Genomic DNA, 13443 nt, shown 5'->3' with positions numbered 1-13443 from the left:
ATACGGGCTCAGTCCCTGGTGAAAATGCTGAAAAGTTGTTTTTTGAACCACAATATACGATACCGGTATATTGTTGAGCTGGAAGTACTAATGTCTGAGTCGGTTGTAGTTTCATTGTAAATTAATCTAGTTTGTATGTCATCTGTTTTTTTTTCAAATTACTGCCAATACTTCTGGTTGAGAAACGTCGCGCTCCACTGCAATTCATTTTCGTCTTGTTATGCTTCCAGATTACATGCAGACAATCGAGATGCAAGCTTATCTTTTCTTCTGGTTAACTGTGGACGGGTACCGGGCTTCGGCCGAGCAGCAATTGAACGCTGTGAAAATTCAGCAGTTATCTGGTAATTTTCGGAATACTTTTTCTACATATTCTGGTTTTTAAGAAAAGTAGGGCCTAGTATCTATTTCTCATTCTGTATTCTGCAGGTGTTTTACATTCTATTCATGTTTGTCGAAGAAACATACGTAACCGCAAATAATAAGTGTTCTAATATTGTGTCTATATTTTTTTGTCATATGCGGCTAAATTAAATAGTATATTCATATTGAAATGAACCCGAATAATTTCGGCTTACACTCGCCAGGGGTAATCGTCAGCAATAGTAGAGAATTGGAAAGAACATTGTGGATCAACAATCGTAGGACAAAATATGACGTCACCAGCATGAAATTTTGAATACTCCAGGCCAGTGGTTCCCAACCTTTTTCGTCTCGTGCCCCCCTTGGCCGATATTTGAGCTAAAATCCCCACCCCCCCTACGAAAACGTTGCCTGTGACTAAAAAAATGTGCTTTTTAACGCGCAGCCATTTGTTGACTGAGCAATTAATGGCAACACATATTCAGATATGTCCGAACTATGGCGAATGCGGACCGCACTAAACTTTGGTAAAGTACAGTCAAATTTGACCTGTTTTTGACCGGTCGGGTAGCCGCTGACAAAAAATAAATCACAAAGTCCGCTTGCAAAAGACTTGAGTTGAGTCGATGAATTTCGTATGTTTTTCACGTTAGCTCATATGTTGGCATAAAAAGTTACACAATTTCACTAGCGGCCTTGTGCTGAATTCGCATTGACATTTTCCTGCTTAGTAGCAATTTGGTCAAGAGGCTGTCGCGGACCCTACGAAATCGTCTTGTGAGCCACACTTTATCAGGGGGTGTAGTATCTACGGAAGGCATTTAAACGTACACCTAGCTTTAAATCCGCCAAAGAAACATACAATTGTAAAGTACTAATTTCTCCTTAACAGTTCTATACCATAAAAATCTAAAAACCTTTAAACCCAGTGTATCTTCAGATACAATGCCAAAGCCAGATTCCCCCTAAAACAACTAAGCCAGATTCCCCCCAAAAAATTTCAAAATTCCCCCAAGGGGGGAATTCCTCCCTGGTTGGGAACCACTGCTCTAGGCGAAGAGAACGCTTGAGCTCAATGTAGGCCTACTATTTTTAGATGGTACACAAACTCAGAGGTGGTTGGCATATTTTGATAATTGTCGGCTTCAAAGCTAAACTACGGCTAAATGCGGTAAACAATGTGCCTAACATCGCTGCCAAGCGCCCACCCGAAACGTAGCATGTTTTCAAGACCTGGCGCTCCGAAAGCTTGTGTAACAAATAAAGTTATATTCATTCACGAGTGGAAGTTAAATAGGGTGTAGAAGCTATAGAGGCCTTAACATTTATATACATCGTCTTGACGTCTGCTATCGGCGCAACAAAGTATTCGTGTTTTTAAGATGTATATATTACAAGCCTTTTGTTTTAAGGTCAAGTGAAGGGCACTCCGAACATGGAAATGTTGCGTGCCATCGGCAAAAACATATACGACCAATATTTGAGTAAAACGGTAATTGACATTGCGACATCTGTTTAACCCCGTTAAAAGCATTGCTGTCGTCAACCAGGCCAGTCCGCGGGTGGACCTGGACCCCGTGACAGACAAGGAGATTCAACGGAGACTCAACAACGAGGAGCCTTCTCCGAATGTGTTTGACGAATTACAAAAAAAGGTTTGTTCAACTCAATCACGAAATTCTCCCAGTGATTTGATTCCGAGTCTAGTATAACGCTCCTAGTCAAGTATTCAATTATCTCTCGTTACGATGTCATACATTAGTTCTAAGATGTATGTTATGTGAGGCTAAAAAATTTATAACTCCAACGATACACCGCATTAAAGGTATTTTGGCGTTTTTCAACCATACCTACTTCTTTACGATTTGTGACTATGCAGTGAATATTACTGCATAGAAATACCATCTCCACTACTGTACCTAGCTTTATGTTACATGTTTCAGTGGCTTTGATACGGTAGAATTGAATAGTCAAAGCTTTTCATTCTCGTTGATAATGTAACTATTAATGGCAACGGACGTATAATTTCAGAACTTGAAAAATTAACTCTCTCTACTCGACTGAAATTGATGCAATTGACACTTGTTTCAATGCTGACAGTTGGTTGGTAAACAAACCTAATTTTTAAGCATATTTCGCTCTTGGGTTATACTCTGGATTTGTGCCGGAAACGTATCAACATTTGAGTCATCTTAATCCTAATTTGAACGAAAAATTTGCCGTTATGTGACTTCAAATGTTGTTGAAGAAGACGGGAGAATTTGACATGACCGGTCGCGCAACGCGTATCGACCTGCGTATTTCCGTCGCAGGTTTTTATGATCATGCAGAGAGACGAAAAACTGTACCCGGCGTTCAAGAAGAGCCCGCACTACGTCCGATTGTTGGCGGAATTGGATCTTTTGCGCGACTGCAGCAATCAGTCGACCGAGGAAGCAAACGGCAGCGAAACTGTATCTAATCCGGTAAGTGCAAATATTAATAGGAATAGGACTTTGTATATTTTTGTCCGTGATATTTTTTTGGCATATGCTTCGACTCTTGATACGCATACAAACGATCCGTGCACGATCCGTGCATATGCAATTATGCATACTATGAGCGTATCATGTGCATATGCGGCTGGACATGGAAAGTGCAGAAATAGCATTGTAAGGATTTCTAAGTCTTGCGCCAGCACCACCCCTCCATGCTATCCCGGAATGACGAGCGCTAAGCGGGGGAAGCCGCATACACATGTTTTACTGATCAGACCCTTTGGTCTGACTTGACCGGGGACCGTTAGCCCTCCACCAAATTCAGTTTTAAAACTAATTATTGAGGAATTTTGATCCCTTTTTCTACTTCCAAGTCCTGGCTTTTGCATATCTTGGAAATAGTTACTTCTACTTGAGTGTAACTGGCTTCCTACCCCGTTATCGGAAGTGGTAAGAGTAGTCATTATTGCTATTCGAGTAGACGCAACGTAAGTTCCTACTTAAGTGAAAGTAGATGTCGCGATTTCCATGTAAGTAAAAAAGTATTTTAGGCCGAGTTCTGTCAAAAAAAAGGAAAAATGTGAATTAGAAGGGGAGCAGTCAAAATCGTAACCAAAGTTGTAAACAAACAAACAAGGTTCCGAGTCACAAGTCAATCTCACTTTTATAGTTTTTACTCGAGTCATTGTTATTTCACCCTCAGTGAGCAGAGGGTCGAGTCCAAGTCATAGTGTTGTGACTCGCGTCCGAGTCCAAGTCGTTCCGTTCGCTGTTCAGTGTTGAGTTCAGTCCGGTCCAACCCAATTTTTTTCACCTCTGCTCGAGTGATATAGAATGGCCCGCATTTATAATATACCAATTTTCCTCATTCTCAAACAGTTTCTTGGGCTAATTTCCAGGTATCAGGACGGATAGACAAATTACCAATATTGTGGTAACTTTAGTACTCTTCGAAGTCACAATGCGATGTCTTTCTTGGCCGTCCTACTCTCAAGTCGTATGAGTTGGTTCGAGCCATGATTAGAGCGCAAGTCGAGCCAATACAGTAATTGACTCAAGTCAAGTCGAGTCACCTAAAAATCATGACTCGAGTCATTACAACCCTGATCGTAACCACATTCTACTCTTCAAAAGTAATATTCCCTAGAAAACTTGCGTAGAAGGGAAAGTTGCCTTAAAATCCAGCCACGATAGTAAGTAACACAAGAAGAGAAACCTACTCTACTGATTAAAAACTTGGCACTTTGTTACTAAACACGTGTGCTGCTGTCACCCATTGAGGTATTTCATGGATCGAGCACGCCATATCCACGTAAAAATTTTTATTTCTTATTTCATTTTAATTTATCGTCAGTTTATTTTCAAATCCGAATCGGCTATCAGATTCCCCATGTGCGCAATCTGAATTTGCGCGATCAGGTCCGCGCTGCCAAAGTCTTCTTCGTCCGAGGAATGCTGGCTTCCTGCCGTGGAACGCGCAGGGCTCAGTAACGATTCAACGCTTCTCGCTGACAAGCGATTGTAAATGTTTTCCTCTCGCGACACGCCTTGATACGAATGGTAGTGAGGGCTTTTGAGATTCGCTAACGGATTGGTGCGGTCTTCTTCCATGGGAGTCAGTACGGAGTCTTCGTCTTGGCTCTCGTAGTCGTGAGTTGAGACGAGGTGGAATTGTAATACGGGTCGGTCGTTGTCTTTAAAAGGGGGTGAAGATGGTAGTATTCGTTCTGCGTAAAAAAGTAGCACCATCAAGTTTTGATGTTAAGTTACTCAAGAAGAAGAAAGAAAGAACTTAGTACAGAGATTAGTCAAAGTATTCTGCTGTGCTGCTAGAGCAGAAGTCAGAGTAACACTGCAAATCTCGGCTCAATTCACAAGTAGACACATCAACATCTGAGACCGTGCCAAAATTTAGTCATGTAGATGTCAAAAAGTTAAAGGTCAGAAAGTGAGTGACTTGCAAAAATTAGATTTGATTTAGGGTCGCATAATATTAGCAATTAATTGGGAGTGGCTACTTTCAAAATTGAAAGATGCATCATTGCGGTAAACGCATTATCACTACTAATATTCGCAGTGTTCGAAAACATATTCAGTTCCTGTGGTGCATTTTCTGTATGGCGATTCCAATGTTTAGGATGAAACTACTATCATAAAACAACTTGCGACTTTTCAAAATCCGTAGTGTCAAAAGTAAGCAGTTTTGCCCAAAAACTGTGGGAGTGGAAGTGAAAGTATTCTAAAAATGTAACGAGTAAGCAATTGAGCAAACTTGTACCTAGCACGAGTAACCTAACCTACTTGAGCACTTAGATAGGTATCATGACTACGGTACCGCCATCAATGTTAACTACGACAACTCTCACCCGAAAATGTTTCGAGGTGATTTTCCTCGCTCAACTCGACTCGTACAGGGTCGATGAGCGTTTCGGATCGATGATTTCGAAAAAATGACACGGCTTTGGTGTACGACATCCAGGCTTTTCTGTGACGTCGCGAAATGCGACAAAAGATCAGCCCGCCTAAAAGCACGACGCCCAGTATCGCCCCGATGACGCAGTATGATATGATTTGTGTCCTGCTGAGTTGTGGTGCTGCGCAATTGCAATCCGTTATCTAAAGACAACATTAGCTTGCGTTAGGGATTCGCTTATTAAAACGTATATTCACACAACAATACAGAAGTTACCTGAAGACAATACAAGCTTTCGTTAATGACCCACATATTAGACATATGCTCTCTCCTTCAACCAAAGATTGATAAAGGGGTAAAAATTTATTTTATGTTAGAACATCTCCGGTGATTGTTACCAAATCATGAGCATTGAAAGACACTATTAGGGAAGCAATGGTAGGTAAGTAATTACTACTCAATTACGAGCAGAACTAGCAATTTCAAAGACTTGTCAAAACTATTTCAGCCGACGCAGAAATTGAATACCTGAAGTTTAAGAGCAGATTTGCTCGAAGGATCGCAAAATTGTAGCAGTTAATCTGAAACAATCACTATCAAAGCTGCTGGGTGCATTTTTGTGACTAACGCTAAATGACTACTTAGTTACCGTGATACTGCTGAATTGGAAGTAGTCTTAGAGCACAGCCAGTAGTCGACACACGAGCGGTCTCTTTAATAGGATTTGGCTCAAATTCACTCACTTGAGATTGCGTTTGACCATGCAATGAATAGAGAAACGCATTGGGCCCATCCAAAAGTATGTGTGACTAAAAGTTCATCGAAGCGACAAAATTCGCAGCTACAAATTTTCCAAATCGCATTACAAGCACGCCTCGTGAATATTTGATGAAGCTGCATGTCACCTGGGTTTCTTCTCCTTTGCATTTTCCCGTTGCATTTATCTCGGCCCATAGCGTCGCACACGCTCTTGCTCGCGACACAAATTTCGTTTGATTCCATTGGCCGTCACATCGGCATTTCGACCACGCACTCCACTCTAACCAATCGAAACAGTTGTTCTCGTCTTGGCCGTCCCCACACTGTTTCGTGCCGTCACATATCTGCAATGACATTAGATAATTTTGAAGCGTCTGTTGGATCGGCATAGCCGGTCAAATTGGTCGTGTTGCTACTCAATTGCAAGTAGAAGTAGCAATTTCCAGGACTTGTCAACACTACTTCAAGTGGAAATAGATAATGAAGGTGTGAATTGCTCTCGAGCAAGTAGCTTCGAGTGGGTTTGGTCGAGGTTCCCATTACTTTTAGTAGGTAATCTGATGTGGCTACTTTGAAAATGGAAGGATTTATCTTAGCAACTAACACAACATGACATGCGATTTTTTTTGACATAGCAAAATAAGTCCAACTTTTGTCATAATTGTAGCGTTAGGTCAAACAAGTGTCAAAATGTTTACAAAGTCAAAAATTTTTTGGAACTTGCATTACGTTTGTATCGTAGATGTTTGCACTGTCGATAAACAATACCCTATATAAAGGCTATGGATAAACTTATCATTTGACATTTTACAGCTTGTAGCCTACTTTACATGCCTACCGTTGTAGACGGCCCATTGAATCATAAATGGTCAAATGAAACAAATAGGTTCACACGGTGTTATGCTCAACGTTCCGCAATATCCAAACTGAAGCAAGACTACGTGGGCATTGTATCTTATATCAAGACGCGCATGACGAAAAATTGTGATGTAGAGAACATTGTCAGAATGAAGCAACACGGTGTGTCACTAGTAGTGTACGCACAACTTCAGTGTTGCCAGCCAACAACTGCTGCTGTTGAACGCTCTTTCTCCATTCTTGGCAAGCTACTTATTACGGACAGACACTTTCTTTCCAAAACTAATTTCTAGTAGAGAGTAAGTTATTTTCTCTAAAAACTGTCCAGAAGAAGTGAAAGTAGCTAAAATACATTACCTGGAGTGACCACTGCAAGCAGGCAAAACCTACTCGAGTACTCTCAAAAGTCTAAGCACTAAGGTACTGACTTACGGACGACCTATGTGTGCGGGTGCGGCCAACGGAAGTTTCATGGCTCCCACAGTGTGATGAAAGTATCCGAAATCTTAGGATAGGATAAATTCAGTCTCTCAATACTTGACATTTATGAATCATTAGTAACGACACCCGATTCTTTACACGCAGCCATATTTTTATAATCTCACTTCGTTGATGGCGTACGCGTTGATGCTTCTTTCCTTATTCCGGCATTCAAAGCCGTGAACCTCGAATCCTGGGCACATCGTCTCATCCGTGCCGTCAAGGCAATCCTTTTGCCCGTCACATACTTTCCTAATGCCAACGCACTGTTCGACGGTAGTGCATACGAAACCATCGCAGCGCGATCCGTAATACGTGCAATTGGACTCGTCCAGTCCGCTGATACAGTCTTTGGTCTTATCGCACACTTGACTACTGTTGATGCATTGGATAGTCTGAAAACAGAATGATGTCATGTAGAAACTGAATCTGTTTTCTAGACGATTGTTACGGACTGAGATGTACTCCTGGCTCTGTTTGTGTTATACGTTTTGAAATGGCTGCGATATCTAGTGCCGTACTCCACTTGGCGGGGCATAGACTGATTAGCTTCAACTTGTTCCGTTGTCCATAACTCATGTGTGGTCAAAAAATTATCTTCACAATTTTCATTCATATAATAACACAGCGGCTCTCACTACACGACTCGGACTACCGTATCGAAATTGATACGCGATTCAGAATCATACACTGGCTTAGCAATGCCCAGCCCTAGTAATGAGCTATGGTTCACGATTGTCTACGGTACTGAAAAGATTTCAAACGTGAAACGTAGATCTCATGATACTCTCCGACATTGAGTTTTTCACTTCTCAATAGATACGCGAAATTTGCCCACCAGATTTGAGTTAATTCTGCTATTTTCACAAGAGAATGTTGCTGAGTTGCATTCTTTGGTGCAGTTTCTCTCGTCTGCGAAATTCATGCAGTTCTTTATTCCGTCGCATTTCTCAGAAACTGTTAATACAACCGGTGTTAGCGCTGATAGTATTCAGCATTGTAGTATTCCGATTCCGACTCTACTTCTATAAAATCCTCCATCTCCGCAGCTTAGTTCACCGTCGTAGCACTTGGCTTGTATAGTTCCGTTCGGACAGCATTTTAAGCTTTGCACCTTCGTCCTGATGGTAAATTGGATATGTACGATGTCAGTTTGGCAGAGGTGGTCAGTTATAGAGTACATGTACTACATCCTCATTGGGCTACAATTAATTAGGCCTACATTACTTCCATTTTTACTTTGGATTTGCTATTTCTACTTTACTTCAACAGAAATTTACGATGTTACCTTTACTTGAGTACCAACATTGACTATTATGACCATCTCTCGTCATAGGAGTAATAATGACTTGAAAAGTTGCACCTATTTGTAGTGTGATTAGTCATTTTGCGTTAGTCTCGAAGATTTCCTGTTATTTCAGTTGTCACCTCCGATCAACTGTTAACAGCAGATGTCATGTGACATCTACGTCAGGGTTGTAACCAAGTCACAAGGTTCCGAGTCACAAGTCAATCTTACTTTTATAGTTTTGCTTTGAGTCACGTCGAGTCATTTTCTATTCCCCAACGAGACAGGGCGGAGTCCAAGGCCATGAGTAGAGGGTCTAGTCCAAGTCATTGTGTTCACTGTTCAGTTTTGAGTTCAATCCTGTTCAACCCACTTTTTCAACTCTGCTCGAGTGATATAGAATGGCTTGCATCCATAATATCGTAATTTTCCTCAGTCTTAACAGTTTCTGGCCCTATTTTCCAAGTATCAGGACTGATAGACGAAATACCAATAATGTGGTGACTTTACTATTCTTCGAAGTTACAATGAAATTTCTGTCTTGGCCGTCCTAGTCTTGAGTCACATGACTTGGTTCGAGCCATGCACAATGACACGAGTACAAGTCAAGTAATACACAAATTGACTCAAGTCAAGTTGAGTAACCAAAAATTCGTTACTCGAGTCATTACAACCCTGATCTACGTTTTGGAGCTACTGAATTGAGTAATTTGTAGACTATAATTTTCTATCTTCACTCGAGTTTGTTTTGACATGCCTCAAAAATCATTACTTCTACTTCTACTTGAGCACCAACAATGATTGCTTTGACAATCCCTGTGATTTGCAAGTGGCAAGTACTCTTAGGCCTGCTGTGTACAAATTTTTCAACATTGCCTACACCTATACATACCTTGCATAGATATATGCATTAACCAATTGTATTGGGACTGCGGGTCACTTTTGTGATCACATTGAACCTGAGCAATATTTGGACGAATTTCTGATCCCTGGGTGTTGGTTTTCGTGTCTCTTTTGAGTCGGGCATTACAAAAAACAGATCCCATTCAAAATTTGTACCGTGGATATTGAACATTTGCCCAGTTTGTTATTGGAGATGCACTCAAGTTCATGAACTGTACCTTTGCGCAACTAAATCTCTTCATTTCTGCCTTCCAATATCATATGTCAGTACAGTGGTACCCACTGTGACAATTAGTCTACTAGGTTTTCCTTGATTATGCCAAAGCCTCGGAATCATACAAATCTTGCATGCCATCTTGATATAATTCAGGAAATGTGATCCTTTTGGTTAGTCGATATTAGAAAACTTCAAATATCTTTTGCTTGAAGACAGTTTCCTCAAACGTTATCTGGTTCTGAAGCTATTGAAGCATCCCTCTTGTTAAAGTTTAATATTTACCTATTCGAACTGATCAAATTACTAAACATGACAGCTGATATCTAATAGTTTGGGTGAAAGCAGCATTTTCGTAGCAAACTTTCCAATTTGCGAAGAATTCCATCCTGATCACATGTATTCTGGATGAATTGAGCTATTATAGCTAGATTACAAAGGTATGAAATAACAGACCCTATTGACGGCGATAGGAAATATGTATTTGGCCTATCGAATTCTGTCAATTCAACTTGATACCTTGCTGTGATGTGATATTTTCCTGAGCAATTGAAGCACGCCGATTCGGACGTATTATATTGCTGAGACCCATCGCCATCTACACACCAACGAATGGCGTTATCCAACGCAACCAATTCTCCGGACTTCACCCACAGTAATACCACCAAAAGGAAGCATACAGCCTCGGCCCTCATCACACTGTTAATGGCAGCACATCCGTCTACCAGCTCCTTCCTGACAATGCAGTGCCGAGCGGTCTGCGTGTCATAACTTGACGCGATGAATCATGCAGTGCGTGCTGAAGTTAAGTAGTGTGTGGGTAATTTACGCGTTACTATGTCACGACGGACCAGAAGACTACTTTCAGCGTGATTAAGTCGCATTGCGGTGTGACACGTTGCTCTGGCAGGATATGAGCTGGTTCAGTTAATCATCTTTGTTTTTGCTGTAGTTAACCGGTTGATTTGAACACATTCTTTTGATGTTGAGCAGCACTCGTTTAGGCTAGGTTAGTAAAGGAGAAATTTCCTGACTTTCAACGTAAATTGCCTCGGCTTTTAAATCTTGGTTGATTACACTTCTACTGCAACGCACCGTTATATTTGTTACCCTTTTATACGATTAGGAAGTATACCAAAAGTACTTCATGTAAGATGAACTTATTGTGCACGAGATATGTCGGGCGCCTATTGTGTCGTGACGCGAGGACAATGATTGATGCTGTTCGGCAAAATTTGTCTGCGATAAACGCCTGTCATTCCTTCTGAAATGAACCCGGATATTTTCGGCTGAAACTCGTCAACAACTAGTAGAGAATTGTAAAGAACATTGTATATTAGCAATCGTATCACAAAATATGTCGTCAGTCATTCTACGGTAGGCTCTTCAATCGTTTTTAGGTTTCAGCATTTCCCTTTTCTTAAGAAATCAACCGACTGAGTGGATATAATTGACTGCGCAGTTAATTTTGAGTAATAGGCTGCACACTTCCGCCAATAGAAAAATTTCACTGTTTCTTTTCCTCCTGAATCACATTGTTAAATATACTATTCAGATCTGGGCTACGTTTTGCAGAGGCCTCACAATGGCTTCTATTGACTGTTGTTTCGCGGCAACAATTACTAAACTTTGTAATTTCTTTTGTTAGGATGATGTCTCGAATGACGGTGACGAAGTCAACGCCAAATTTAAAGCAATCATAACTCAAACAGGTAAGTTTTCGCGATGTAAATAGCGAGCCTCAAGAGTTGTCGAACTACTATCGTGGCCAACCTAATCTTGATTGTTCTGAATTTGAGACAACTATAAACGTATCCATCAAAAAACACATCAGATCTCTGGGATGTCTCTTATCGACAATATTTCTACTGATCACCAATGTTCCTTCTAATTTTTCATGAGCCTGCGCGCACTCATCAACTCTCTGCGCGGTCCCTTAGACCAGTGCTCTTCAACCGGGGTGGTCGTACACCCTAGGGTGTACCATAATTTGCAAAGGGTGTACCACTCGGATGGGGTGTACAGGGGTGTACCAGATCCGAATTACAATGAGCCGATGGCTAGCTATCACAAAGGCAGGTTTATGGGTCAGGACAGGTTGACGCACAGGTTAATGAGCATGCAGCACCGTAACTGCCACACCCCAAACCCCCCAATTGGGGGGGTGAGCTCGAAGGGGGCCCCAAATTATTTCGTGAATTAACATAAATTATAGCGTATTTTTTTAAATTTATGCAATTTTTTCCAAAATTTTTTGCGCTGCGCGCGATTTAAAGTTGCCAATTATGTTCATTATTTGGTACTCTTCCCCCAAGAAGAAACACGCAACATTTATAGAAATGGACATATCGGCGTTGGCCATTAACACGTCACCACGCACCAAGATATATAATGATTTAGTACTTATTACATGCGACTCCAAGAAGTGTGCCAGAACGATCGGCAGCGCGAAAAGCTTGGCCGAAACGGACTGCCCTTACGCAGACCGAAAACTTCGTTATATATACCAAATAATAGGTTAAATTGTCCATAGGCGCCTAAATGACTGGCGCCATGTGTTCCTGTCTTGGCAATCTGAACCTCAGAAGACAAATACCATCCAGCAAGAAAAAAATATATGCCAGTGAAGAAATACCAATTTGAAATCGTGTGCGTCTTTTAGTTTAGTACGTTAGAGCAATTTTATATTTTTGATATAGCAGACAGGAGGTCACGAAATAAAATCATGTAACGAAGTCATACCAACGGGTCCGCCCACCCGAAAATGTTTAATTATTATTTATGGGCCCTACAGTTTCCGGTAAATCTGATAACATGAGCAGAGAGGACATGATATTGATAGCAATATATATGCAATGCAATCTTATTGGCCGATTGTATCATGAATTATCGAAAATTTTCGCGCTTCGAGCTGGCACACTAAACAGTGCAGCAAATTTCTCGACAAAAAGCGAACACTGTGATGAGGGGTCGGTTTATCACCCTATGAGAACCCAAAACCCAAGTTATTGTGGGGGGGGGCGGGGCTGACGAAGTGCTGTTTAGTTCCTGCCAACGGGTATACGCCCAAAGATGTCTAATTATTATTGGGATGTCCTACAATTTTAAAACAGACTTCGCTCAGCTCTACCGGTAAATCTGATTACGTGAGCAGAGAGAGGATCAAAATTGATAGCAATATATATGTAATTCCCGATCATATTGCCCGATTACATTCTTGAATTACTGAAATTATTCGCGCTTCGCGCGCCTAGGCGGGAAAAGCGGTCTCACATAACGTACACCCAGTGGAGATGTGAAATAGCGTCAAAGAGCGGATAGCCAAGGGGGGGTCTGGGGGGCGAAGCCCCCCATAAGTTAGGTTTATCACCCCATGGGGGCCCTAGGCCAACGATTTGGGGGGGAGCTGACGAAGTGCTGTTACGGCCCTGTGAGCATGGTACGATGTTATCTCAAGTGTAATACTGTACACCGTTTGATTGTGATGTCATAAGCACAAATCTCCCGTAATCATTTAGCCGTCGGCAATAGACCAATGGCTCCGTTTGGTGTTGGAAAGTATGCAGTTAACAAACATGTGTTCAGCTAGTCATTTGTCTTTTAGTGATTTTTGAGGAAACCGCCGCGATAGCTCAGACTTCTTGAATCGGTACTTCATACCCGACGTTAATAAATACCGCAATGAAAA

General features: G+C 41.4%; 2 protein-coding genes across 3 annotated transcripts in view; one reads left to right on the top strand and one right to left on the bottom strand.

Annotated features, from left to right (window-relative positions):
- Nucleotides 1-13443, top strand: part of LOC145443556 (sorting nexin-13-like) — a 47668-nt gene that overhangs the window by 17279 nt on the left and 16946 nt on the right. For both annotated transcript variants that reach the window (XM_080321500.1, XM_080321499.1), the window contains 5 exons: nucleotides 231-344; nucleotides 1776-1855; nucleotides 1914-2018; nucleotides 2676-2828; nucleotides 11404-11467. In XM_080321500.1, coding sequence (XP_080177626.1) covers nucleotides 231-344; nucleotides 1776-1855; nucleotides 1914-2018; nucleotides 2676-2828; nucleotides 11404-11467 — 516 coding nt within the window. The remainder of the gene's footprint in view (nucleotides 1-230; nucleotides 345-1775; nucleotides 1856-1913; nucleotides 2019-2675; nucleotides 2829-11403; nucleotides 11468-13443) is intronic.
- LOC145443557 (uncharacterized) lies at nucleotides 4148-10766 on the bottom strand. The gene is made up of 7 exons (XM_080321501.1): nucleotides 10275-10766; nucleotides 8374-8471; nucleotides 8189-8307; nucleotides 7476-7745; nucleotides 6159-6356; nucleotides 5207-5456; nucleotides 4148-4567 (listed from the first exon to the last, which is right to left on the bottom strand). The coding sequence occupies exons 1-7, from the start codon at nucleotides 10448-10450 to the stop codon at nucleotides 4191-4193; spliced, it is 1488 nt and encodes a 495-aa protein (XP_080177627.1). The 5' UTR covers nucleotides 10451-10766; the 3' UTR covers nucleotides 4148-4190.

Source organism: Botryllus schlosseri, chromosome 7 (assembly GCF_051294905.1).
Source record: "Botryllus schlosseri isolate E-star chromosome 7, Bs_hap1, whole genome shotgun sequence".
In the NCBI taxonomy this organism is placed as follows: Eukaryota; Metazoa; Chordata; class Ascidiacea; order Stolidobranchia; family Styelidae; genus Botryllus; species Botryllus schlosseri.
Note: the sequence above shows the minus strand (reverse complement) of the source record. Positions and strands in the feature narration are given on the sequence as shown.

Coding starts and splice junctions, on each gene's coding strand:
- LOC145443557 (XM_080321501.1), bottom strand. CDS start 10,450: ATGAGGGCCGAGGCTGTATGCTTCCTTTTGGTGGTATTACTGTGGGTG. Junction 8,308..8,373: donor AGATGGAGGATTTTATAGAA/GTAGAGTCGGAA, acceptor TTGTATTAACAG/TTTCTGAGAAATGCGACGGA. Junction 6,357..7,475: donor ACGCGTACGCCATCAACGAA/GTGAGATTATAA, acceptor ATGTCATTGCAG/ATATGTGACGGCACGAAACA.